This window comes from Acomys russatus, chromosome 17 (assembly GCF_903995435.1).
Source record: "Acomys russatus chromosome 17, mAcoRus1.1, whole genome shotgun sequence".
In the NCBI taxonomy this organism is placed as follows: Eukaryota; Metazoa; Chordata; class Mammalia; order Rodentia; family Muridae; genus Acomys; species Acomys russatus.
The window spans coordinates 65168542-65194524 of NC_067153.1; the positions used below are offsets into that span (position 1 = coordinate 65168542).

At 49.0% G+C, this 25983-nt stretch overlaps 1 protein-coding gene across 1 annotated transcript; it reads right to left on the reverse strand.

The window, feature by feature from the left end:
- Window positions 1–410: 410 nt before the first annotated feature.
- Ppp1r1a (protein phosphatase 1 regulatory inhibitor subunit 1A) lies at window positions 411–7832 on the reverse strand. Its single transcript, XM_051160495.1, has 7 exons — window positions 7642–7832; window positions 4033–4093; window positions 3083–3120; window positions 2645–2708; window positions 1930–2085; window positions 960–1066; window positions 411–521 (listed from the first exon to the last, which is right to left on the reverse strand). The coding sequence occupies exons 1-7, from the start codon at window positions 7723–7725 to the stop codon at window positions 516–518; spliced, it is 516 nt and encodes a 171-aa protein (XP_051016452.1). The 5' UTR covers window positions 7726–7832; the 3' UTR covers window positions 411–515.
- Between the last annotated feature and the right edge of the window lie 18151 nt (window positions 7833–25983).

Here is a 25983-nt window from a genome sequence, read left to right on the forward strand (position 1 = left end):
CAGGTTAAAATAAGGAAGAGTGGACACACAATTGGAGGCCAGACAATTCCAAATACTCCCTTTCTCAGGGTCTAGGGACAAGATGCACTTCCCACTTATGTCCAGCAGATGGCGCTTAAGCAAGCCCTCGCTGGTCTGGGTAATGCTTTAGAGCAGTGGTTTCCCAGAGCCTGCAGTCCTGTTATGTTGGCAGAGCTTTCCACAACGAGAAAGAAAGCCCCGAGATGACCCCACCCCCTTCCAGACGTCCATTTCTCTTTGTGCAAGTAGAGGCTAGGTCTCTGCCACTTTCCTGTTTCCTGCCCTAGTCGGTCCTGAGAGCGGGGACTGTGGAGTGCAGATAGGAACCCACGGGGGGGGGGGGTGGTGGGGCAGAAGGCATCCCTAGGCTGGAAAGAAGGCGAGCACCAAGGACCTAACACCAAATTTATCACTTTTAAAAACAAGGGATTAAGAAACATCCAGTGTCCATGAGTTTCCACACTGCAGTGGCGATCCCAGGATGCCAACTCCTGTCAGACCTGTTGCGGGGGAGGAAAGGAAGGTGACCGAAGGGCCAGAGGCTCACCCTTTCTAGTCAGCTCAGTTACCCACCTTCTGAGGCAGTCTTTCTGGATCTCAGACTGAGCCCCTTCTCTTCTAGGCAGGGTTAGGGAGTATCGCTGCACCTGGCCCACAATATTTTGGTTCTAACTGCCCTTTATTAAAAAATAAAATGAAGTCTACAGCTGACTTCCATCACCTGTTCCAGAAGGTGTACACAGCAAACTCAATTCGCTTCTTCCTGAAGTTACTTAATTCTCTCTCTCTTTGTCATGGGAGATATGTAGCCTCTTAGCACAAAGGCTAACTTCTTAGTGACTAAATATAGCTGCTCTTTTGTCTACACTTTTGGTTCCAAATACTAGCCTCTATAGCCTGCTCTCCTGAAGGCCCCAGAGCCCAGCCCATGGGCTTACCAAGCTGGCTCCGTGGGAATCCAGAGATGGTATGTGGACTGAGGGGTCCTCTGTGCTGGGCTCCACACCACACTGCTCCTGAGTTTTGGGTGTGGATTCCGCAGGCTCTAGGGAGGGAAAGTGGGTAGTGGAGGAAGAGCCAGGCCTTTTAAAGGCACAGCTTCTGAGGAGGGGCCCAAGACCCATTGGGAGCAAGTCTACCTTGCCATCTGGGGTTTCTCTGATCACAGTTACTATGATAGTTTCACTATTTTTTCCCCCTGTAACTAGAGATTTAAAATAAAAATGTCCCCCCCCAACCCTCTAAAAAGTTAAAAAAAATTAGAGTATAAATTCAAGTGAGGCTAGGCATGACATGAACTGATATGAGGCTATGTTGTTACTTCGTGTGACCATCCACTGTACTATAAAAAAAGTATGTGTTTGATTACAGGGTGTTCTGCGGGGCATGTTATGTAACACGAAGTGTGTGCCCTGTGTCACTTCCGCACAACTGGAAATGGTCTGAGTTAAGGAATACATCTGGGAGAAGGCACTGTGGCTATGAATCTACACCACCAGCACTGCATTTCCGGAATTGCAGGCTTTGTGTGTGTCAGGTGTTGAGCCACGCTCAATGGCAGACTCCCACGCAACCCCAGTGAAACAGACACCAGCTCTGCTGGTAAAGTGGCCAGTGGTGGAGGCAGCACGGTAGCCCTGACTCTGTTGCCGGGTCAAGCACTGTTCCAAGTCTGGTGGGTTTTCCCTCCCTTGCCAGCCGCAACAGCATCTCTGGGGTTTAAGGCAGTAGCCGACAGTAAGACAAAGTGATTCAAACATGTGATGTGCATCCATGCCCCTGACGGGGACTTCAGCTATTATCCCATCTCTCCCAGGCTGCAGCTCCTCCTTTTACCCCGGTAGGCAAAGCTATCTTCCTGCAAGGCTGTGGAACTGCATTGTGGTGTCTTCCCAGGCTCATACATACTTTGTGCTGTCCCAGAGGTATCTGGCCTTGACGCTGAGCCTATGTCTGGGATCCCAGGTGGGCAGGACTCCCGGCTCCCTGTGCTCTCAGGGGCTCCCTCAGGTTCCTCTCCTTGCTTCTGTTGCCCTAGGTGATGCTCAACCATCGTCTGGAGCTCTGGGGGCACAGAGAAAGGGAGGAGACATGGGATGTGACTGCCTAAAACCTCCCTGGGGGATCTTCGAGTTCAGCAGCCCCATCAGTGGGTCTGTGTGTGTTTCTGGTTGCTAGAATTTCCCACACACTGAGCTCTAAACAGGGAGGAACATTTGCTGGGCAGTAAGGAGAGATGAAGGGAGGCAAGTAAGCAAGTAGTAGAGAGGAAGAGCCTGTAAGTACAGAAGACACTCCTAAAGTACTAGCACCTGTGGCTTCCCTAGGGGCAGGAGAGAAGCCTTGATTTGGACTCAGGTAATATAGCACCTTCCATGTGCTGTGCTGAGGCGGCCACATGTGCTTTTTATCTGCCACAGTGAGGAGGGAGCATTCAGTCTTGGTCTGTGGATCAGTTTCACCAAGGCTACAGGAGCCTCCCTCATATAGCAATAGCTCCACTCAAAGAAAGACAGACCCAGTGACCTCCCAGGGACTTCCTGCAAAGGGCGACTCGATCTACATCCCTTTGCCCCACCCCCCCAGCTTCAGGCAGAGGGGAAACTGGAGGGGATTGCCAAACCTTTCATGGTGGGTGTGGTCCTTGTCATCTTCTTCCGTTGCCGTGGAGACATTGACAAAGTGGACTGTGAAGGACACAGAGCCTGGTTGGGTGTTAGCCCTTCCCACCCCCCTCTTCTGCCTTGGCATGCACTTGGATGAGAGACTGGAGCAGCTGGGTTGCGGGAGTGAGAGAAGATTCCCCATTTCCTAGCTGTTTCCGCCAGGCTGAGCGTGGACACTGTGTGTGAGGCAGGCGGAGCCTGTGTAGAGGCACTCCCACACACCTTTTGGGAGTGCATGGAAGGGGGCATCAAAGCCCTCCTGGTGGGAAAGCAGGGTTCTGCGTTGGGTTGGGGGAGCTAACTCAGAGCCTGTGTATGCTAAGTGGGTACTCTTTCTCAGAGACCCACACCCCAGGTCTGGAGGAGGCTGGGCTGAGTGGGAGGAGCCAGCTCACCTTGAGAAGTGAGTTAGGGATCCGGTCTTCATCTATCTCTGGGGGGAGTAGGGGGGAAAACAGTGGTAAGAGCAGGAAACCCAGGGGCTCCCCCAAACCCTGAGTTCTTAAGAAGAAGGGACTCTGCAGTCACCTCTGTCCTTAGCTGTCCCAGGAGCCTGGCCTGTTCTCTCTGGGTCCCCCTGTACTGCTCCTTGGCTTTGTCAAGACTTGGACCCTGTGACCAGCCTAAGCCTGCATCCCGGCCTCAGGCCTTGAGGTCTGTGAAGGCAGATTTGTGGTCCTTCTGCTCTTTCTCTCTCCTCTGCAGCATCCCGGTCTCTTTTTCCTTCCAGCCATTCTTCCACCCCCAGGCAAGAGCTGAGCTTTCACAGGAGCAGGGCTCCCTGAGAGAGAATAGCAAACTTGTTCCAGTCAGGGCCCACAGATGTGCATCGTTTATGGGAGCTGTGGGGGAAGCTGGAGACTTGGGCATCCCGGATTTCAGGCTAGCCTGGTTGCTGCTTCTCACCTACCAAACTCCACTGACATTCTCCAAGACCTTGCTGTATCCCTAGACCTCGATGGGGACTCCGGTGACCAGAATCTAAGCTGCTCTCTGAGCTCATTCTAACCTTACTGTACTCTGGGGGACTGATGCTCGGATGATGGAGGCGGTCTCTCCCCCTCACAGCTGTCGCTGCATTTGGGAATGGGGGCATCTCAGTTGCTGGAGAAACCTAAAAGGCTGTTGTCACAGCAACCTGCACTAAGTTGACCAACCCAGTTCCTGGGGGGCTTGGGAACCAGCTTGTCTCCTCCCCTCCTAGTACAGCTCCATCTTCCTAAAATCAAAATAAATCTTATGAGGCAGCATAGGGGGATCTCTACAACAGAGCTCTACCCTTCCCCTTAGCACCCATCCCCTCTAATAGGGACCCCGTCCTCCAGGCACTTGTCCTTTGGGTTACCTGGGGATGACTGGTCACTGGTCAGCACAAGTGTGGCAGGGGTGGGGCGGCGCCTCCGAATCTGGGTAAGAGGAGGAGGAAGAAGAGGTCAAGTTCACCAGGGTCACCACCCAGGACAATTATGCATATCCCTCAAAAAGTGTCTGGTCACCTTGGAGTACTGTTGGTCCCCTCCCCTCTTCTGGGGTGAGCTGTTCTTAAGGACACAAGAAACCAGCTCAGCCGTCTGCACGATCCCTTCCCTTCCCTGCACTGCCTCCTTACCCCACCCTTGTCCTATCCTGCTCTCCTCAGAATCTCTGTTCACTCTGCATTATTGATTTCAGGCCTTTGTCCTTCTGTCCATCCTGAATCAATGGTCAGAAATAAATGAGAGGTCAGAGGGCTTTCCCCACAGCCTCCCATTTACCTGCTAAGCAGACATTTTAACCCTCTGTGGGCTCATACCTGTCTGCAGAAGGCCTCCCTCAGGCTCACCTACCATGAAGGAAGAGTTGAAGGCTCCTCTCCCCTGGCCACCACAGCCCCTCAATACCCTAAGTTTTCTTTTTCTTTTTTTAAAATTAATTTATTCTTGTTACATCTCAATGTTTAATACCCTAAGTTTTCAATAACCTTGGACACACTGGCTTTTTATTTTATTTTTAAATTTTTCTTTGTTTCTTTCTTTTTTCTTTCTTTCTTATTTAAACAGTATTCTGTCTGCACACCAGAAGAGAGCGCCAGATCTCATTATAGATGGTTGTGAGCCACCATGTGGTTGCTGGGAATTGAACTCAGAACTTTTGGAAGAACAGTTAGTGCTCTTAACCTCTGAGACATCTCACCAGGCCCACACCGGCTTTTTTAATTGGCCAGAGAGCAGAGGAAGTGGTCCTAAAGGTGAACAGGACATGGGGAGGGGTCCTAGCCAGAACCCTGACCACCCAGGGGAAATTAGCATAGAGAACTGACTGGTGGCTAGTCTGTTAAGTTGATTGTTGCTGAATTCTACAGACTCTCCTTTCTGGGGAAGGCTGGGGAGAGAGCAACACCCCAGGGGTGGAGCTCCTGCAGCTCTCTCAGGGCAGCTGTGGGCAGGTTAGGCTAACAGCCATAGGGAAGCAGGGTCCAGTGAGGACCCAAACGACCAGATTTAGATCTGTTTGCTTGGTATCACTACCGCTGGCAGTGGTGGCTGGAGGTGATAAGATGTCTAGAAAGTGGGAATAGTAGGAGGGACTGTGTGAGTCAGAGAGGAGGCTCTTTCCAAAGAAAGAAACAGCACGTATGGAATGGGGCTATGAGTGACTTCTCGCTTCAGGGAAAATCAGTGGCATCTGTTTTTAGTGACATTTCAAGGTCCCAGCAGAGCCAGACCTCTGTGTGTGTGTATGTGTGTGTGTGTGTGTGTGTGTGTGTGTGTGTGTGTGTGTGTGTGTGTAAGAATATTAAATGTGAATTGTCTCTGGCTGTTCCTGGTACAAGATGCTTCATGTGTGCGCAAGTGCGACCGCCCCTTTGCTAGGGTCTGACCCCTTCTGCCTGGGTGGAGGTGGGGTGGTGGTGGGAATGGAAGTGAGACTGAGGCTGGGTGGAAGGGTTAGGGTTAGTGGATTGACATAGCACCTGCGTTGGCAGCCCAAGGAGTTCATGACCAAAAGGTCAGCAGGGTTCTGAGGTCAGACAGGTCCCTGACTTAACAGCCTTTTATTTATTTATTTTTGGCTTTTCAATACTGGGTTTGTCTATGTAGCCTTGGCTGTCCTAGACTCGCCTTGTAGACTAGGCTGGCTTCGAACTTACAATGATCCATCTGCCTCTGCCTCCCTGAGTGCATTACCACGCCCAGCTCTTAACAGACTTTTTACTTTCCCCTAGACATGGATTTAAAGCACCCAGAGTCCTTGAGAATTGTGATACTGGCAGGAGGGAGGAAAGCTAGACTTGCTGGGTCCCAACAAAGAGGTCTCTTTTCTGTTTTTTGCCCTTACCTCTCCTAGCTCTCAAGGACATATGAAGGTTGTGGTGGAGGTCAGCCCCATCCCTCTCTCAGCTGTACACTTAGCTTTTCACTCTTTCTCCCCTCCACCCCTACCACCACCCCATGGGAGGTTGGGGGTAAGAGTCCTGCTGTGATTGGAGCTTTTGCCTACACACTTGGTAACAAGCAGGAAGGACTGGGGGCAAACTTTCAGGCCCAAGAGACAGATTTCTGAAGACTGGAAGAGAGCAGGGTCCCAGCTCTTCGCCCACCTCGGCTCCCTAACCCTGCCATGTGCCCCCACAACACTGCCATGTGCCCCCACACGCTTCCTTGCCTCCAGCTCTAGGAACCAGCTGGCCTTCCTGTTTCCCTTCCTCCTTCAACACCTGAACAGAAGCAGGTGTCAGGTCCTATCTGCCACTGAGAAGCATCTCTCAGAACCTTTGGTTCCCACAGTTCCCTCTCCTGGGCTTCTTTTCTTGGGTCAAAAGTCATCTTAGCTAATCTCTTGTCTCTGGGGCATAGGCATATTCCTTGAGCACATAGAAACATTCATTTTCTTCATCAACACACCCTCTCCAACCACACCTTACAGCTGCGAAGATGCCCCTTGGTTACCAGGTAGGGAGAGGAGAGGCCAGGGGATTTGAGAAGCAGAAGTTTTAAAGAGAGAATCTGCTGGGTCCCTTTTCATCCACACCCAATTCTGTCAATCAGCTCGAGCAAAGTGGAAACCTCTCTCCCCTACCCATCCCCAGGGCCCCTTCCCCCAAGTCTCTCAGTGGGGAGCCTTGGCCTGGAGGGAACTGGATGCTCTTGGCGACCGAGTTGGTCTCCACATGGCCAGGGATGCAAAAGGAGCACGCGGCAGATAGTAGCCCCTTCTGTACACTCACTGACGCAGGCACACACTGCTCACTCACACACTGCCGCCTCTGCCAGGCTGCTCAGAGCTAAAAATAGGCCAGGCCAGGAGGCTGGGCTAGGGCCCTGCACTCCCACCCCGTGAGCCGAGCTCTCTTGTTGGCTTGCTAAGCTTGGACCCCAGCCCCACACGTTCCAGTCCGCCGCGCTGCGCGCCCCGCATCCCACCCCCACCCCCGTCCCTACTCCAAAGGGCAGGAGTTAGACCCTGGACCCACGTGCTCCCACTTGCAGAAGGGAACATCAGCTTGCAGACTCCCACCCTCGCCCCCAGAGCTTCTCCATAGCCGCCTTTATCCTTCTGTGTGCCACACTCAGCCCAGGTGCGTTAAGACTCCGAGGGGAGGACAGCGGTCTTTTTTTACTCGCCGACCCCCGCCCTGCGCTTCCTCCCGGTGGTACCCTTTAGCTCAGCGCCGCCACCTAGGCGGCAATCTATGACGGTTGAATGGGTGTGAGGGGATGTAAGGTCGCCAGCGGGGGAGGGGTCGGGTCCCCAGGACTGGGCAAGGAGTGAACAACGCTCTGGGAGACAGACACCCGGCACAGAGACCTGCACTTGATGAGACCTGGTTCCACCGTTGGGGGAGGGGATGGGGATCCCCATAAACAGGGCGAGTGCATCCCCCGAAGAGGTATGGCGCTGGGCTTAGGGATTCAGGTCCCACAACCCCGCACCTAGTCCTTCGCTGAGACCGGCTGCCCCGCCCTGCTAGTACCTGCTCGGCCGCCTCCGGGTCCAGGTGCGGCTCCAGTAGAGGGACCGTAAACTGGATCTTCCGTGGGCTGTTGTCTGGCTCCATGGCTCTGGGCCCCGCGGTGGCGGGACTCGGGCTGGGGCGGGCGAGCTCCCTCTTCGCTGCACTCCGGCCCCGGCCCCTGCCCTGGCCCCGGCCCCAGCCCGGTGCACAGCTAGCTGCTCCTTGCTCGGCGCGCCCCACTCTGCTCCTGGACTGTGTTGCGGATTGGCTCGTCACCGCCCCCTCCCGGCCCCCTCCCCCCGGAGTCCCGAGTCTTAACCCAGTCGTGGCTGGCTGGCGGCTGCGAGCCAGGCCAGGGCGGGTCGCTGTCCTAATCCACCTGACATCCCTGTATCCTAGAATTCTGGGTAGAGGGTGGGCTACCAAGAACTTCAAGCTGAGGCAGGTTTTATGGACTGGGCGAGACTCGAGAGGTATATTGTAAATAGTAGAAATCTCTCTAAAGGAGATTTCACAAAAAGAAAAGATAGAAAGAAAATTTAGGTAAGTAGCAGGAGGGATTAAGGTTGGACTAGGAGATAACTTTCCCCAGAGGCAAATACTAGAGAGGAGCTGAAAACTTGAAGATCAGGTGTGGGCTTTGGCTCCAGGCTAGGGAGCGATCTAGGAAGGGGGAGGAGGGGGGAAGGCCTCAGAGGGTCTCTAGGCTTGGGGAGAGAATGCCATTTAGGGTAAAGAAGAAGTCATGAGGGTGAAAGCCAATCCTGCTTGTGAAATAGATTTCACTTTCTGCTTGCTACATTGTGGGGCTGCAGAGTAGGTGAAAGGCTTACAAGGGGATTACAGGCCTTCGGTGGGGATGGAGACCCTCTGGCTTGTGCTCTCTTTCGCTGCTGTGACTGTAGGCATGGAAGGTAGACTACTAGAAGAACCTACTGGGTTGGTATGGGACCAACATACCACTCAGTACTAACCAGTGAGGGCGACAGGATATTCATAGGAGCTGAAGTGCCCTGTGCTTGGGCTGGGCACTGGAGAGGGGCCCTGATGACTTAGGAGGCACCAAGGGCTGAGACAGAGAAGGAAAAAGCCTGGAGGGGGCGCATGGCAGGGCCAGGAGAGCAGTTTTTCATCTTAAACTGAACAGAGGAAGGGTCTTGATCAGCTACCCCCCCATACACATTCTAGGGGGCAGCTTTAAACCTCAGCCTGGGATCCTCTGGTCTGCTTTCCATGGCCCCTTCCCCTCTTCCCTCCAAAAATAGTCCTCCCTCACCCTCCTTCCTCCCCTAGGGATCTCTTTACACAGCAGGCTCAGCTTTCTCCAGGGCAAGGCCAGGTTGCAGCCAGTCAGCAGCCCTGAAGGTTCTAGCCAGTGGGCCTCTCATTTGCTGTTAGTTGTGGTGACAGGACTCTGGGAATACGTCTCTCCCGGCACTTCCACAGCCTTTGCTCTGTTTGTGTAGTAGGGCAGGTGTTCAGTGTCCCTGGATCCCAGTACCTGTGCACCCACATCACAGGGCAGGTTGCAGAGAGAGATGGCAAAGCCATGTACCGTGGGAGACAGGGCATGGGGTGGGGGTGGGGGCTGGGGGAGGGTGGGCTTAGGGCCAGGCCACTGTTTTCCTTTCTCTTTGCATCTCCCTCCCTCACATACACTTAGGGGCACTGTGTCCTAATTCTCTGTCCTCTCAGCCTGGACGTGATGACCTGAAGGCACAGTCCGCACCACTGGCTCTGGAGCTCAGCCCTCATCTCCTTTGTGGTGTCAGAACCCCCATGCCATATAGGTGAGGATCCACAGAGTAAGGGAGCTGACATGGAGGCATAAGGGAAGGGTTGGGGTGGGGTGGGGAGGGAGACACTCTGGCTTGTTTCCATGCAGAATTCCAGAGTGAGAATTTCTCTATCTGGGCTTTTATGAGATTCTACTCTTCTGGGACGGTCCAGTTTGCTTAGATTTCCTCCCTGCTCCTTACCTCCCCCCATCAAATTTTAGGCCTGGAGTTCATCAGGGGCTTTGCCTGTCTGTCTTTAATGTTCCTTTCTCAATTCCTAGATTCTGACTTCCCTAGATCTGAAAGCTCCAGCTTAGATGGGGGCCAAGAGAGGCTTAGGGTAGATGAAAAGAAGGGTACTGGGAGCAGCTGGGGGAACAGTAGTGGTGGGGTACAGGGGGATGGGGAAATGGTGCTCAGAGGAGAACCAGAGGGGAGAGAAGGGCAGGAGGTGAGGTGAGGAGGGAGGCCAAGTGGTGGATCATGGCTTGGCCTCTGCGGGCCAAGTGGAGTGGTGACTGTGGAGGTGTGTACACACTTTCCTTTAAGCCCTGAGCTGAGCGAGTAGCTGTGAGCACCTGCTAGGCACACGGGAAGCAGAGCGTATTGCACACAGGACTGGGGAGTTGCAGAGGGCCTGTGCCTGCCTGGAGAGGGCTCCCAGCTGAGGAAAAGCAAGTCTGTCCTTTTCCCTGCTCAAATGTGTCTATGTGAGGAGTGCCCAAGTGGTCACCCCTGCTGCAACCCTGGTGGCAGAGTTATAGCTACTCCAGGGCACACTTCTGGCCTATGAATATTTAAGGTTACAGGGATGAGACTTGGGGATGTCACTACCTAGTGGAATTACTTAATGCCATCCCTGCTGCCTGTGCTGCCTTCCAGACTAATGGACTGTGCTTTGTTTCTGTTGGTCTGCCCTTCTTGCTCCACCAAACTCAGTGCTAATTTCACCAGTCCCACAATAAAGCCTGAGGATGGGCAACCAGGCTGCTGCGGAGAGATGGGGCCACCTAGGCTGGGATTTGGGAAGTCAGGTTCAAAACCTTACTCTGCTATCAGTGTCCTGGGTGGTTCTGGGATCGCCCTGCTCCCTAGTGGGAGTCAAGGCAGCCTGCATACATCTTTCAGTTCTAATGTTCTGTTGAGAGTCCAAGGTGAGCAAGCCTCGTCCAGGAAGTCACAGGGCTATGGTCACAGCAGGGAGGACCTCACCTCCAGATTCCCAGACACCCTGGCCTGGTCTGGTGGCAGAGTGTACTCCTGGGTGTGGAGTGCATAGTGCTGACACACTTGTCCACACAGTTGTTTGTATACACACTTGCTCACACAGTTCTGCAGAGGAAAGGCTAGTAGCTGCTTTTAACCCCCCAAAGAGCAACAAGACCATCTACATGGTTCCTCGGGAAGCCACACATGCTCATCCCAGGTGCTGCTGTTTCTCGAACATCTTTTGGAACCACTTCAGAGCTTGTGGCATATGCTCTGAACATCCTCACCGTGGCTTCTGACCTATGGAGTGACTTTGCTCTTTTGAAAAATTCTGAAGTTGTTAGGGATCTAGTCCTATGAAGCAGGAGTGGGTACTGTTCCCAAGACTGTGATTCTGCAGGCTTCCAAAGCCCATCTGGAAGGCCTCACCAGCGTAGATATTTCCAGAATCTGTAGGAGGCCCAGAAGCCCTATTGGCATAGATGCATGGTCCCTGTCATGTGCTGGAAGAGGGCGCTTGGGCAGACCCACTTTGCCTGTGAAAGAGCCCTGTCACTGCAATTATCACAGGTGGCAGCCCTGAAGCTGGTGTTCCTGGGAACCCGTGATGGTGGCCACTGGCTGAGGCAGAAGAGACTTAGGAGTAGCCATTCAATGGCAAGGCATGACCTAAATGACCTCTTGAAATACATGGGCGCCCAGACGGTTTTCAGAAGATGACCACCCTATAGGTAGGTACTAATTACAACCTTCTTACAGGTTGAGTTGGTCCTTTCAATAAGCATTTACACATGCCAGTCACTGTGCTAAGTGCTGCGGGTACAGTGTCAGTCTCTTTCAGCCCAGGTGCTGGCTGCTGATGGGTGGCCAATACTACCAGTCTGGAGTATCTCAAAAGCAGAGGGACAAGATGCTGTAACTCCCAGGACAAGGGGGGAGAGGGAGAGAGCGGGAGGGTCAGCATGACCTTGGGCTTCTCTTACCCAATGTGCCTTTTCCACGCTTAGGTCCCTTCAGCTTGAAGGTCTACCTGGGCTCACATGCTAGTTCCACCCGTTAGTGTCTGTGACCTTAAACAGTTGCTTAGCTTCTCAAACTCCCAGTACCCTCAGCCTTTACACTGGCTTAACGACATGCAATCCTGTTATATAGAGAGGATTGGGCTGATGTAGTCCCCAAATGGGTTCCATCCATTACACGCTTGCAATTGTTTTCTCCTTTGGTGCTTGACAAAGGGGGATAGTGGAAAGGGCGATTGATGCCTTCAGAGTTCAGAGGGGGGATGCCAGGAGCACATTCCTGCCCCTTTTCAGTCGGGGCCTGCTTTTCCCCATGTTTGCCAGATCATCCATTCTTAGTGTCCAGCTGTGCCCTCATCAGCATGGGTGATCATCCTACCCTACTAATTAACACACACTCTGTTAATGATTAAATCTAATGACTTTGACTTGGAGGTGGGATGATGGAAAATTCCCTAGCCATAGGACAGGATGAGGGTAGGTTACCAGGAGTGCAGAGAACAAGGCCCCCTGGGTTCTTGTGTGTTGTTATAGGTGGCTAGGGGGAGCAGATGCCAGCTTCCCTCCTGGGCTCTCAGCAGGGGAGGGTGGCTGCAGGAGGGTCATTTGAAGGTTATAGCTTGTCAAAGAGCTCTGAGCCCTGGCCCAGCTCCACATTCCTTTTTTCAGGGGTTAGCCACCCATCCCTGCTGTGGCTGGAGGGATCTGGTCCCATGGTTTCCTATGGCATGTGTGACAATGTATAACTGCCTGTAGCAGCCGGTGAGAAGTAGATACAGTGCTGTGCTTAGGACGGCCTGGCAGGCTAGCAACTCAGTCTTTCTCCTGTCTCCACAAGTGCTTAGGAACCTGGTGGGGTTGGGCTAGGTCTCAGGTCTGAAGAGGATGCTTCAGCAGACGGGATCCTTTGGCTTCTTGAGGCAGCCCTATTTCAGTGGCCCGAGGCAGACCTGTGAGGAATCCAGAGTCCCTCCCCTGGGGGCCTAGACTCATTCTCACTTTGCCAGGCAAACTCTGAAAGCCAAGGTATCTCACAGCTGTTTTTCCAGGCTGCAGCTCCTCAACCCTCTCTCTCCTTCTAAGTTTCTGTTAGCACCCGGACTCCAGAACATGACCTGCCCACAGGCCACATGCTCAGCTCTGGGGCCAACAGGTACCAGTGTCCCATGAGATTTAGGGTAAAGGGTGAGGAAAGAGATGGGGCTGGGAACGCTATTCCTTCTTTCTCACAAATGCCCTGCTCCTCTTACTGCGCTGCCCTGGCTCACTCCCCAATAGTCTTGTTCTGGCTGAGGTTCCTGGAACTAGGCTTTCAAATCCCTTTAACTCTCTGTGTGATGCTCTGGCTCCTTTCTTTGACATGTCACCTACAATATTTTGCTGCCTGTGATAGCTGATCTTGTCACCTTGCTGGATTGTGAACACATTGGAGTGTGTCTGTGAGAGACCTCTGAACTAACCAATGGTTTAATCCACTGATGTGTTCAAAAATGTGAATGAAGGACCTGGGGCGGTGGCTCAACACTTAAGACCATCTGTTGCCCTTGCAGAGGACCTGGGTTTGATTCCCAGCACCCACATAGCAGCTCACTGCTGTGCTGCCTCTTCTGGTCTCTGTAGGCATTAGGCATGTGTGTGGTGCACAGACATACCTGCAGGTGAATACTCATACACATAAAATAAAAACGTATGAACATGTATTCTTCAAAGTGATGAAGCTCGGAAGGCGGAGCCTGGTCAGGGTAGGTCCCTGGGACATGCCTTTGGGGGCTATGTCTTGTTCTGGCCCCTTCTATTAAAGGTTCCTTCTATTTTCTCCCTGTGTGCCCCTGCTAATATTCTCTGCCTCACCCAAGGCCCAGAATCCACGATGCCTTTGAAACCACATTGGGAAAGATCCCGTAAATTATTTCTGACGAGCATTTTGTTACAATCATAAAAAGTCTGCCTAATACAGTGATGAGTTGAAATTTTACCTTTAATTCTCTTTTACAAAAGCTCCCAAGGTTGTTACCGTTGTGTCTGGGGAGAGGGTTTTCAGGTTCTAAGTCTATACCAGCAACTCTGACAGGGAGAACAACAGCCCAGAAATGGAGTGGCCAGCAGAGGGCATCAGATAGTGTTTCAAATACAGTTTCCTTCCTAGGAATCATTGAAGTTACATTAAAAAATAATTTAAAACATTTGTGTGACTATGATTATACCGTTTCCCCATCCTTTTCCTTCCTCCGGCGCGTCCCATGTGCCCCTTGCTACCATTCAAATTCATGGCCTCTTTCTCTTCCTTCTCCTTCAGGTTGGGGCTTCTCTGTGTAGCTCTGGTTGCCCTGGACTTGCTTTGTAGAGCAGGCTGGCCTGAGACTCACCTGTCTCTTCCTCCCTGAGTGCTGAGATTAAAGGTGTGCCACCATGCCTGGCTGTGCTTTTTCTTTAATTGTTACTACACACACACACACACACACACACAGCATACATACATGTAGTAAGTACATAAATACAATCTTCTCAGTCAGTCTGATGTTGCCTGTATATCTATTTTTAGAGCTGACCATTTGTCTTGGATAACCAATTGGTGTACTGTTTTCTAGGGAAAGCTAGTCTGCTCTCAGCATTCCTTAGGTGCACAGGGTTGAGGTGCTGGTAGCTTTCCCCTTTCCATGTTAGCATGTCTTTTTCAGGGTTAGGCAGCCATGTTGATGAGACTTCATGGGTGTAGCTTCCGAGACATTTCTGGGAGACATGACCCCACAGCGAACGATCTTTTACAATCTTTCTATGCCTCTTCCTTTCCAAAATGTTCCTGAACCTTAGGAGATGTGTTGTGTCAGTTAGGGCTCCACAACTCTGCGTTTGATCAGTTGTGAGTTCCTATGATAGTTTCTGCTGCAGAGATAAGTTTCACTGATAGAGGGTGAGTACTACACTTGTCCAATGATATAAAGATATATACATAAAATGTAATTATGGGAGGCCCTGGAGAGATGGCTCAGTGGTTAAGAGCACTGTCTGCTCTTCCAAAGGACCCAGGTTCAATTTCCAGCATCCACATGGCAGCTCACAAACTGTCTGTAACTTCAGTTCCAAGGGGTCTGACACCTTCACACTAATGCACATAATTTTTAAATTAAAAATGTAATTATGGATTATGCTGATTTAATAAAGTGATGGCTGTAGGTTCTCCTCAACTTCCACAAGATTCTCCTTGAGATCCACAACTTCCCTAGCTCTGGGTAGTTGGTCAGATTCCCAGAGCCAGGCATGATTTCCCTCTTGTTGATGGAGGGGTGGGTCACATTGTTTTATTAAGTCTCAGGCGACCAGGTCCCCCAGGGGTGGGTTGGGGCTCAACTCTTTTGGAGTCTCAGCAAGTTCCTTACTGTTGCTTCCTGGACTTCTGAAGTCTAACCACATTTCTTCCACTTGAAATATCTAAAGTGAATCAGTCTGACACAGCCGCTTACTAAGCACCCACATTGTGAGGGGCGCAGAGGTGGAAGACACCTTTAACAACCCTAGAGAAGCCAGTCTCAGGAGGGAGCCCTGAGAACCACAGCAGTGACCGGGTTAGAAAGAAATGAGAAGCAAACACAGCTGGAGAAACCTCTCTTCCTTGCTTGCTTCCTTCCTTTCCTTTTTCTTTTTAGAATGAGTAGGGTTTTGGGGAAGAAGAATGTGAGAATAAGAGGGAGGTAGAATGAGAAAGTCCTGGGAGATGAGGAAAATGGAATGCATGAGGGAGGAGGAAGGAGGGAGGCAGAAGCCATGGGGTTGCTGGAGCGGTGTTGTGGGCTGAGGGAGGACAGAGGTGTAGTGGGGAAGGTGTGGGAGGTGATCGGTTTCCAGTGCCGGAGAAGAGGGCATGAGGCTCTGTGACTGCCAGGGTTTTTATTGAATTTGGCTATTACTGTGGGGGATTGGAGCTTAAGAATCCCAGAGAAGAGGCACTTTGATCTGATGTTTAGTGGGCAGAGGAGACTCAGCTCCAGGAGGCTTGGTTTTAAGAAAGGGGTGAGTGTAGACCTTTCATGGGGTCAGACTGGCCCTGGGACAATCCTGATTCTTCTAGTAACTGAGACACCTTGGGCTGGTGAGATTTCTTTTTCTGAGCTCATCTCTTTATCTGTTGAGTGACGACAATTCCTACATCCTAGGGTTGCAAGTATTGAGTGAGGTAAGGCCCACAAAATTCTCAACACCGTTCCTATTTAGAGCTTGACAAATGAAGCAGTTAATATTCAAAAGATAATTATCTTCAGATGCTTCAGGGATTGTCACGTATAAACCAGAACCAAGTCTCCCGTGCTTTCTACCAGACTGAGCCAGTGATGCAAGTCAGAAGGACAGAGATTCAGCTCGTCTGAGAAGGGAACTTGCTCTCTGGAGCTACCGGGGCCTGGATGATCTTGCCTGTGCTGAAGGGCTCTCTAGCTGGGAGTGCCCAAGTGGGTGATGGGGAGAGAAGGTAGCTCCTTCTAACAGCTGTGGCGTCCTGGGTGGTTCTGAAACTACGGTGGGTTGGTGAAAGATCTAGTGAGTCCACTGAAGGAGAAAGGCTCCTGAGGCCAGGAGAGGTGCCAGCTGTGGGCAGAGTCTGTGCTTTGTGAGTCCAGGGCCAGGTCATATGAAGGCCTAGCTATCCTGTCTTCCCAGGTCACAGGGAAGGGTCTACTGCAGTGCAGGTCTGTCGGGGCGGCCCATCTTTCCTCCTGCCCCACATGCTGGAACTCCATGTTCTACAACAAAAGTTTGGGAGTGGGGGAAGGACTTCGTATTTTTATAAAACCCTGAATCCACCCATATACATACGCACATTGAGGAGCCCTGCTGAAACATAACATCAGGACTCCTTGCTGTGGCCGTAAGATACTACAGCAGGTTTTCTAGGCAGGCAGCCTTCTGTTTCCTCCTTGTTCCTCTAACCCCTCAGAGGCCAGGAATGGAGTAAGTGGCCTTCTTAGCCCTTCCCAGCCCCTCTGAGAAGCCCTTACTTGCCATCCTTCTTTATGCCCATTTTCACCAAGGGTGAGAGCCTTATCCCTTTCTCACCACTAGTGGGCTGGTGGACACCCAAAGTCTCTTTCTGTTCCTTGCTTGCTGGGAAAGGAGCAGCAGATCCATCACCCGTCCATTCACTTAAGCCAAAACACTATGCGTGTAACATTTATATAGTTCCTGATTGTTTTGTGGTTCTTCTTGCTGTAGGTAGTTTATTGTATATATGTATAAGAATATAAATATAGGTAAAAAATAAAAAATATTTAATAATAAAAAATTTAAAAAAGAATTCATTATTTATTTCACCCAAGAATTCAATTGAAATTAATCCCCTGAACTCCAGCTGTGTGATGTAATCACTATTCAAGGTACAGGGAAAGTAGTAAGTAGGACCAACCAATTAGTTCCCAGATCCCATGGAAGAGAGATATCTATGTGGGAAAAAAAGCATACAAATTAGTAAACAAATATACAAATGAGACAATCTCCAAGCAAAGTAAACTCAGTGGTGGTAGATAAGCATGGGATGACAAAGGCAAGAAGGAGAAGAGTCAGGTAGCCAGGGAGGCTTTCTCCAAGAGCAAAGCATTTGAGCTGAGGCCTGAAGTATGAGAGTAGCAGCTTTGCAAACAGTAGGAAGAATGTTCTGGAAGGCAGCTATGCTCACCATTACACTGTCAACACCACTTATGGGGCTGGAGAGAAGGCTTAGCGATTAAGAGCAGTGCTTGCTCTTCTAGAGGATCTAGGTTCCATTCCCATCACCCACATGATATTCATAACTATGTATGACTCCAGTCCCAGGGTATACATGCCTTCTTCTGGCCTCCAAGGGCACTGAGTACACATGGTACACAGACATACATACAGGGAGCAGCCATACACATAAAATAAAATTAATTAAAAAAAGAATTATGGACAGGAGTCTTGAGCTCGAAAGATGCTGATGTGTCCAAGGATCACAAAGGATTCTGGAATGGGTAGAATATATTTCTGAGGAAAGTGGTAACAGCGGAGGCTGGGAGCCAGACCAGGCCTAGTAAGGCGTTTACTACATCTTATGTGAACTGCAAGTGGGCACTATTTTTTAATCAGCAGCCTGGCTAACATATATGATCTTATGTGTGCGTTGAAAATATTTCTCGTCTAATGTTGAGTGGAGGAAAGATTAGAAAAGGAAAAGTAGAAGTGCAGGTGTTAGGTTAGGTTCACTTGTGAATTTATCTTTTCCAATATGTGTTCCAACATAGCTAGCTGTTCGAACTCTCACCTTTTTCTCAACTCAGGTGGCTGGAGGGTTTAGAAAGGACAAGAAGACAGGTTCCTTACCTGGCAAAGGGAAAATTATAATCTATCTGTATTAAGTTACTTTTCTGATTGCTGTGAACAAATAAATACCTGAAGAGGAACAACTTAAGGGGACCTGGGGAGCTTCCTCAGTCAGCGGTAAAGAGCTTGCTGAACGTTTAAGGGGGAAGGACTTATTTCGGCAGAGAGCAGACAGGAAGTGGGGCCAGGCTACATGACCGAAGGCCTTTGCCCAGTGAATCACCTCCTGTAGTAGGCTCCACTTCTTAAAGGCTCCACAAATCTTTCAAAACAGCACTACCTGCTAAGAACCACGTATTTAAATACATGAGCAGATGGGGAATACTTCACCTTTGTTACATTGCCCTCCTGTGTGCTCATCTTCTATGGCTAATACCTAGTCACATGGCAACAATGAGCTACAAGGAACCTGGAGAAATGTAGTCATCAGCTGTATGGGAAAAATGGCAGGGTCAGTGCATTGGAGGTCAGACTCGTTGTGGCTGGATTCTTAGAGTAATGGTGATGGCAGGAGACCATGGACAGAGTGCAAGAACCTTGAATTTAAAGTTCCTGAAGGCTATTGCTACAGCACAGGCGGAGGTACAGCAGTCAAAGATGTGAGCAGCCTGGACCCTGGAGAAGTCCTCTACACAAATGGCTGTCAGAACCAGGAACAAAGGGAAGAAGACTTGGCCCTGAGATCATCAGCAGATGGAGGAGAAGCTGTGATTCAGCCTTCATGGAAGAGAGACCTTGAAGGAGGAAGACATAGTTTAAAGCAGCAATGGGAGCATAGAGAGAAATCCCTTCCCAACTTTGGGCTCTAAGCTATTCAGTGGTTAAGAGAGGAAGCAGTTTCCACCTGAGCAGCTGCAGGGGTTGTAGGATTCTCAGGACATCTTAAAATGTTATACAAGATGATGCGATGAGACATTCAAGCAAGACTTAAGGCTGGGAACTTAAAGCATTTGCTCAGAAGTCCTAGATGGCACATGAAAAAATTTCAGTGGAAGGGGCAGGGCGGAAGAACTTGGTGGAATAGGTGGATGGACAGTAGATGGTTCTTGAGGCTTTGACTTGGTCCTGGTGATGACTTGGTGTCAATATCAGAGGTGTGATAGCAGCAGTGTATCTTACTTTAAGAGTCATCAAGACACTGTATAACCTTTAGCGTCTGTGTTGATAGCTTTGGCATCTCAGGCATCAGATTCCCAAAGGAGCAGGATATACATGGGAGCAGAACAGGCAGCGGCCCTCAGTGAGATGCTCCCATCACAGACCCTGTGACAGTTGGGGTCCGTGGGCAATGGGGAGTTAAAACTGCAGATAAGTGTTCCTTGGCCACTTGATGCTCCTCTGTTGACAATTCTCTGTTTAGCTCTGTACCCCATTTTTAAAATTGGATAATTTGGTTTGATGGTGTTTAATTTCTTGAGTTCTTTTTTTGTTTGTTTGTTTGTTTGGGTTTTTGTTTTGTTTTTGTTTTTTGTTTTTCAAGACAGGATTTCTCTGTGTAGCCTTGGCTGTCCTAGACTCGCTTTATAGACCAGGTTGGCCTCGAACTCACAGCGATCCACCTGCCTCTGCCTCCCACTACGCCCAGCTTTGAGTTCTTTATATATTTTGGATATTAGTCCTTTGTCAGATGAGATCTTTTCCCAGTCTATAGGCTGTCGTTTTCTTCTGTTGACAGTGTCCTTTGTCTTGTAGAAGCTTTTTAGCTTCATGAGGTCCCATTTATTAACTGCTGATCTTAGAGCCTGAGCTGTTGGTGTTCTGTTCAGGAAGTTGTCTCCTGTGCCAATGAGTTCAAAGCTCTTCTCCACTTTTTCTTCTAATAGATTTAGTATGTCTGGTTTTATGTTGAGATATTTAATTCACTTGGACTTCAGTTTTGGCCCAGGAGGGCCTATACAAACTGCTGCACCAACCAAGGACAATACATGCAGTGAACCTAGATCCCTTGTTCAGATATAGTCAATGGACGGCTCATTAATTTTCCATGGTTGTGGGGGAAGTAGGGACTCCCTCTGACATGAACTCTGGTGCCTCCAATTTGATCACTTCCTCTTGGTGGGGGAGGCCCTGAGGGCACACAGAGGAAGGGGATGCAGGTTATCTGGATGAGACATGATAGGCTGTGGTCAAATAATAGGGGAGGAAGTCCCCTTCTGTCGGAGGTCTAGGGGAGGGGCATAAGAGGGAGGGAGGGTGGGAACAAGAAGAAACAAGTGAGGGGATAACAATGGGATGTAATCTGAATAAATTATAATAAATTAAAAAGGAGAGAGAGACAAAATAAAGCAGAATAACAGAAGTTTTAAAAAGTTCTTATTAATTTTTTAGATTACATCTCAATTGCTGTCCCTTCATTTATATCCTCCCATCCCTCCCTCCCTCTCTCTTCCCTCCCCTAGGTCTGTGACAGAAGGTTATCTCCTCCCCCACGATATGGTCACAGCCTATCAAGTCTCATTCTGGTAGCCTGCTTATCCTTTCTCTGAGTGCCACCAGACCTCCCCACCAAGGGGAGGTGGTCAAATATGGAGCACCAGAGTCCATGTCTGAGTCAGTCCCCTCTCTCCATGCAACTGTGGAGAATGTCCTGACTGTTGGGTAGATCTGAGCATGGGTTCAATAGAATAACAGAAGTTTTATAAATAAAATATCCAAAGGTTAAAAAAATAAATGTATGTAAAAGTGGGAAAAAAAAAAAAAAAGAATGCAATTAAAACTAAGTTGCTAATCAGCTGGCCTTAAAGATAGATAAGGAGACTGTCCTCCATTATCCAGACGGGCCTGAAATAATCCCAAGGGCCCTTCAGTGTAGATTAAGGAGACCAGGGAGACAGCTGCATTGATGGCAGGGTGAGAAGGCCTTGGTCACATTGCTGGCTTTGAAAATGGAAGCCATGGGCCAAGCATTGCGGACAGCCACTCAAAGCTGAAAAGGGCCAGGAAGCAGATGGTCATTAAAAAAGGATGGAGTCCTGCCTGAGCTCACTAACATAGCCTGGTGAGACCCATCAGGGGCTTAGGACCTGCAGAGCTGAGAGATAATAAATATGTGTTGTTTTAAGCCAATGAGTCTTTGGCAATTAGGAACTAATATGAGATGAAAGGCCCTTCTCTCTGACGGCTGCTCCCTCCTGCGGGCTGTGGTGCTGTGACAGCTGGGCAGAGGAATGCTTGTTAGTTTTATGAGGCTGCATTTCATGAGGGGTGGAGTTGGTGCATTAACAGCTGTGCCCCTCAATAGCTTTGCACCATGCCCTTCTTCCCTCAGTGAAGAGGTTCAAGGACTGGATGGAGAGTGTGAGTGTCCCCTCCCCTCCCCTCCCCTCCCCTCCCCTTCCCTCCTCTCACTGTTTGCTTCTTTTATTAGTGGTATATGCAGGAGGAAGAGGTTGAAGAGGTCCCTTTGGATCTCTGGCAATTCTCAGTTTCGCAGGACCAGAGTTTGGAGGGTGCTGTGGCTTGTAGACAACAGTTTGGCCGTTAAGGAAACGAATGCCTCCTTTCTGCTGTTATTCTCTGGCGCTTCTCCTTTGGCTGGGTTCAAATGTGGAGGAAAGCAGCCATGGGCCTCCCTGTAACGTCAGTGGTGAAAGACAGGCCTCGGAACCTGGCACTACTGTACAGAGCAGTTTGATAGCAAGCAAAGGCTCTAAAGGTTTCTTAGGTACAACTATACAAGTGAAGTGAAGCTGAAATAAAATTACCCCCACTCCGTGTAGACAGACTGTGGCTGTGTGACTGCATATGAGTCTTTAGCTGCTGATTGTCTACATGGCTTTGAACTGCTCTTAGAACCTTAGAATGAACCGTGGAGAGTTGTCACTTTTGGCCTGATTGCAGGTTCCTGGAATTATTTGCTACCAGATAGTCTTTGGTTGGCTTGGGCTTGTAGGTTTCTTAAACTCTGCTTGGGATTGTGGATTCCAGACCTCCTTGTGGGGCTAACCACATGGAGGTGTGTGAGTTCATATAAAGATAAAGAGAAATCTTTTAGGGAGGAAATGAAAATTCAGTGGAATTTTTTACAAACCCCAAGGATTTGAAAAAAGGAAGTCCTATCCTTGGGTCATCATCTTTAGGAATCAGGCTTACCTAGAAAACTAGGAAACGGGGTCTTCCCATGTAGGCTGCTCCTACAGTGAGAAAAGTCACACAGAAAGGGCAGAGACAAGGCAGTTCTGTTGATTGAGCTCAGGGAGTGGAGAAAAAATTTCCTTCCTTGTTCCTTTTTCACTTCCTTCTTCCTTTCTCTTTGACTCCTCTTTCTTCCCTTTCTTGCTCTTCCCCCTCCTCCCTCTGTTAAACCTGAAAATTGGGGTGGGAGTGGGGGTCTGGTGGGGAAGGCCAAATCCACAATTGTCTAATTAAAGCAAGCTTTATTAAATCCTAGTCAGGAAGATATACACTGGCCAGATCCATACCCAGAATTCCCAGAGAATGGCACTGATAAAGGCAGAACCCACAAGGCCACATACTTCCTGCACGCGTTCTATCGGGGCAAGCATACACCCTGACATACTTCTTGCCTGCATGTGATCTAGGATATCTGTGTAATTGGGGCCACCAATCTTGTTCACTAAAGTGAAAACACATGGCTTGCTATCTTACACGAATAACAACCTCCGGCATTCCAGGAGGTTATCTGCTCTTGGGCAAGTGGGGCTTAAGGGTTAACTTTAGTGTCGTCAACACCTTCCCCTCTTTCACGTCTCCCCTCTCCCACCTTGCCCATTCTCTCTCCTTCTTTTTGTACTTGGGCTGACTCTAGCTCTTTGCCTTGTCAGCTAAGTGATCTACATACACCCCCAGACCAACGACAACATTTTCTTGACAGAGAGGTTGAGTTCTTAGATATCTGTGAGTGTGACTGAAATAATAATTAAAGAAAAAAGGGGTATGCTCACGCCTAAATACTTTTAAGGATGGAACCAGAGGCATTAGAATATTCTTTACTAAATCAGGGGAGATGAGTTCACTAGATTAGACAACATTGCAGAATAAATGGAGGCCACTAGAGGGAGCACGGACCTAGAAAACTGGCAGTCACTAACACACTGAGGAAATGGAGAGGCTCTATTGTTGTCTAAGTTGTTGAGGGACATGGTTAATTTTTCAAGGGGATATTGGCCATGCTCTGAGAAAACATGCCACATAGTTATGAGGAAGACAAAACTCCTTCTAAAGGAAATTTATCACTAAAGAAACAGATCAAGTTACACTTACATTAGGACTAAAGAAACATCAATCTGCAGATACCTCCAGGTCATAGACTAGTCAATGCGCATGCTTCTTTACCCCACTGTAAAGCCATATCCAAAACAGCCTCTCCATGGCAGATTTTTGCCCCTGGAGGTTTAGTTCACATGCCAAAAATTGCTAAAGAAATCTGATAAGGCTGAGATTCATGAGGAATCCAAGGGTCTCCACTTCACCTCATCTTGTCCCCATGATTTCTGGCACAAGAAAGATGATTTTTGCTGACCTCAGAGATTCTGAGCATGTTTGGAACTGATGAGAACGCTGTCTTTAAGATACTTTCTTCTGATTGTCCTGGACACAATTTGTAGACCAGGCTGGCCTTGAACTCATAGAGATCTGCCTGCCTCTGCCTCCTGAGTGCCAAGATTAAAGGTGTGTGCCACAACCACATGCCTGGAGTATTTTAATAAAAAAATTGATTTGTTTTCCTTCCATACAATGCATCCTGACCACAGCTTCCCCTCCCTCTACTCCTCCTAGTGCCCCATCAGTTCCACTCTACCCCTGTCTCCTCCAAGAAAAGAGCAGACTTCCCAAGGATATCCATTAAATGTGATACAACAAGATACAACAAGACCAGGCACAAAACCTCACATCAAGACTGGGCGAGACAACCCAGTAGGAGGAAAAGGGTCCCAGGAGCAGGCAAAAGAACCAGAGCCACCCCACCCCACCCCCACTGCCAGAAGCCCTCCCCACCTGCCCAAACACCAGGCTAACAATCGTAACATATATAGAGAGGACTTAGCATAGACCTAGGTAGGCCCCACAATGGCTGCTTAGTTGATTTCGTGGCCCATGCTCCTCTAGTGTCCTTAACTTCTCTGGCTCTCACAATTCTTCTTCCCTCTCTTCCACAGGTTCTCTGAGCTCTGAGGGGACTCCAATCTGGGCTCTCTTTCTACCTCGCGTTTAGTTGTGGCTCTCTGCATTTGCTCCCTTCAGCTGAAGAGGCAGCCTGTGAGATGACTGTTGTTTTAGGCACTAATCTATGAGTGTAGCAGAGCACTGTTAGGAGTCATTTAATTGATATTCATTATTTATTTGTTTTTGGCCAGTTGTATTTGGTTCTATCTAGGTTTCTGGGTTTTGCAGCCTCCACTTCCTGGTCATTCAGTGTCAGGCATGGGTGTGGGCCATTTTTACTATGTTAACCCTACTGATCCAGGGTCTTGGAACATCTTTCCGTCTTCTGATATCTTCTTCAAAGACTTGAAGGTCTTGTTGAACAAGCCTTTTACTTATAGAGTTATCCCAAGATACTTTATAATATTTATGGCTATTGTGAATAGTGTTGCTTCCCTGATTTCTTAAATCTTTTTGAAGATGTATTTATTTTATGCATGAATACTCTACTTGCATGTATACCTGCAGGCCAGAAGAGGGCATCAGATCCCAGTTTAGATGGTTGTGAGCCACCATGTGGTTGGTGGGAATTGAACTCAGGACCTCTGGAAGAGCAGTCAGTGCTCTTAGCCACTGAGCCATCTCTCCAGCCTGCTTCCCTGATTTCTTTCTTGGCTCATTTGTACATAGGAAGGGTACTGATTTTTTGTTTTTGTTTTTGTTTTTTTTAGTTAATCTTATATCCAGCCACTTTGCTGAAGGTGTTTATCAGCTGTAGGAGTTCCCTGGTGGAATTTTTAGGGTTGCTTATATATACTACCATAACATCTGCAAATAATAATCTTTGACTGGTTCCTTGACAATTTGTATCCCCTTGGTTTCCTTTAGTTGTCTTATTGCTTTAGTCAGAACTTCAAGCACTCTATTGAATAGACATAGGGAGAGTAGCTAGTTTTGTCTTGTTCCTGATTTAAGTGGAATTGCTTTGGGCTTTTCTCTATTTAATTTGATGTTGGCTATAGGGTGTAAATTGCCTTTATTATGTTTAGATATTTCCCTTGTATCCATAATATCTTCAGGACTTTTATCATGAAGAGGTGTTGAATTTTGTTAAAGGCCTTTGTGATGATCAGGGGTGCTTTTTCTTTCAGTTTATTTATATGGTAGATTATATAGATTGGTTTTCATATGTTGAAACTTCCCTGCATCTCTGAGATGAAGCCATCTCCTGGGCCCCAGCTCTAGCTAAAACCCCAGAGACAGCCGCCACCAGGCACTACTATGTGAGACCTTTCCCCCCATCCCTTGCTTTCATGGTTCCGATACACAAACCCAACAGTGATGAGGCCTGCTCTGTGCCCTCCATTCCTTCCATTTCCCAGGCCCTAGCTCTAGCTAAAATCCCAGAGACCTGAAGTGAGAGTGGAGGGCACCAGGCAGGACCCACTGCTGCTGGTTTGCTGGATGAACCGAGCAAGCAAAGGGCTGGGGGAGGAGCCTTGTTTGGTAGTCCCTGATGGCAGCTGTCTCTGGGGTTTCAGGTAAAGCTGGTGCTTGGAGACCAGAGGGCCAGAATCTTCTTTTTTAGGTTAGGACAATTTTCTTTTATGGATTTGTTGAAAATATTTTCTGGGTCTTTGAGCTGGGATTTTATCTTTCCTCTATTTCTATTATTCTTACGTTTGGTCTCTTTATAGTGTGCTGGATTTCCTAGATGTTTTGTGTCAGTAATTTTTTTAGAGTTAACATTTACTTTGACCAATGTATCAATTTCTTCCTTAGTGTCTCCAATGCCTGAGACTCTTTCTTCCATCTCCTGTTTTTTGTTGGTGAACCTTGCCCATGTAGTTCTTATCTGAAGTCCTAAATTTTTTATTTCCAGAACTCACTCAGTTTGTGCTTTCTTTTTCTTTCTTTCTTTCTTT

Bases quoted from the DNA above. Each gene is read 5' to 3' on its own strand.
- Ppp1r1a (XM_051160495.1), bottom strand. From the start codon at position 7,725: ATGGAGCCAGACAACAGCCCACGGAAGATCCAGTTTACGGTCCCTCTA. The intron at 2,086-2,644 runs GTTTGGCAATCC...CTGTGCCCCCAG, and splicing joins GACCACACCCACCATGAAAG to AGCTCCAGACGATGGTTGAG. The intron at 1,067-1,929 runs GTATGTATGAGC...TTCCCTCCCTAG, and splicing joins TACCTCTGGGACAGCACAAA to AGCCTGCGGAATCCACACCC.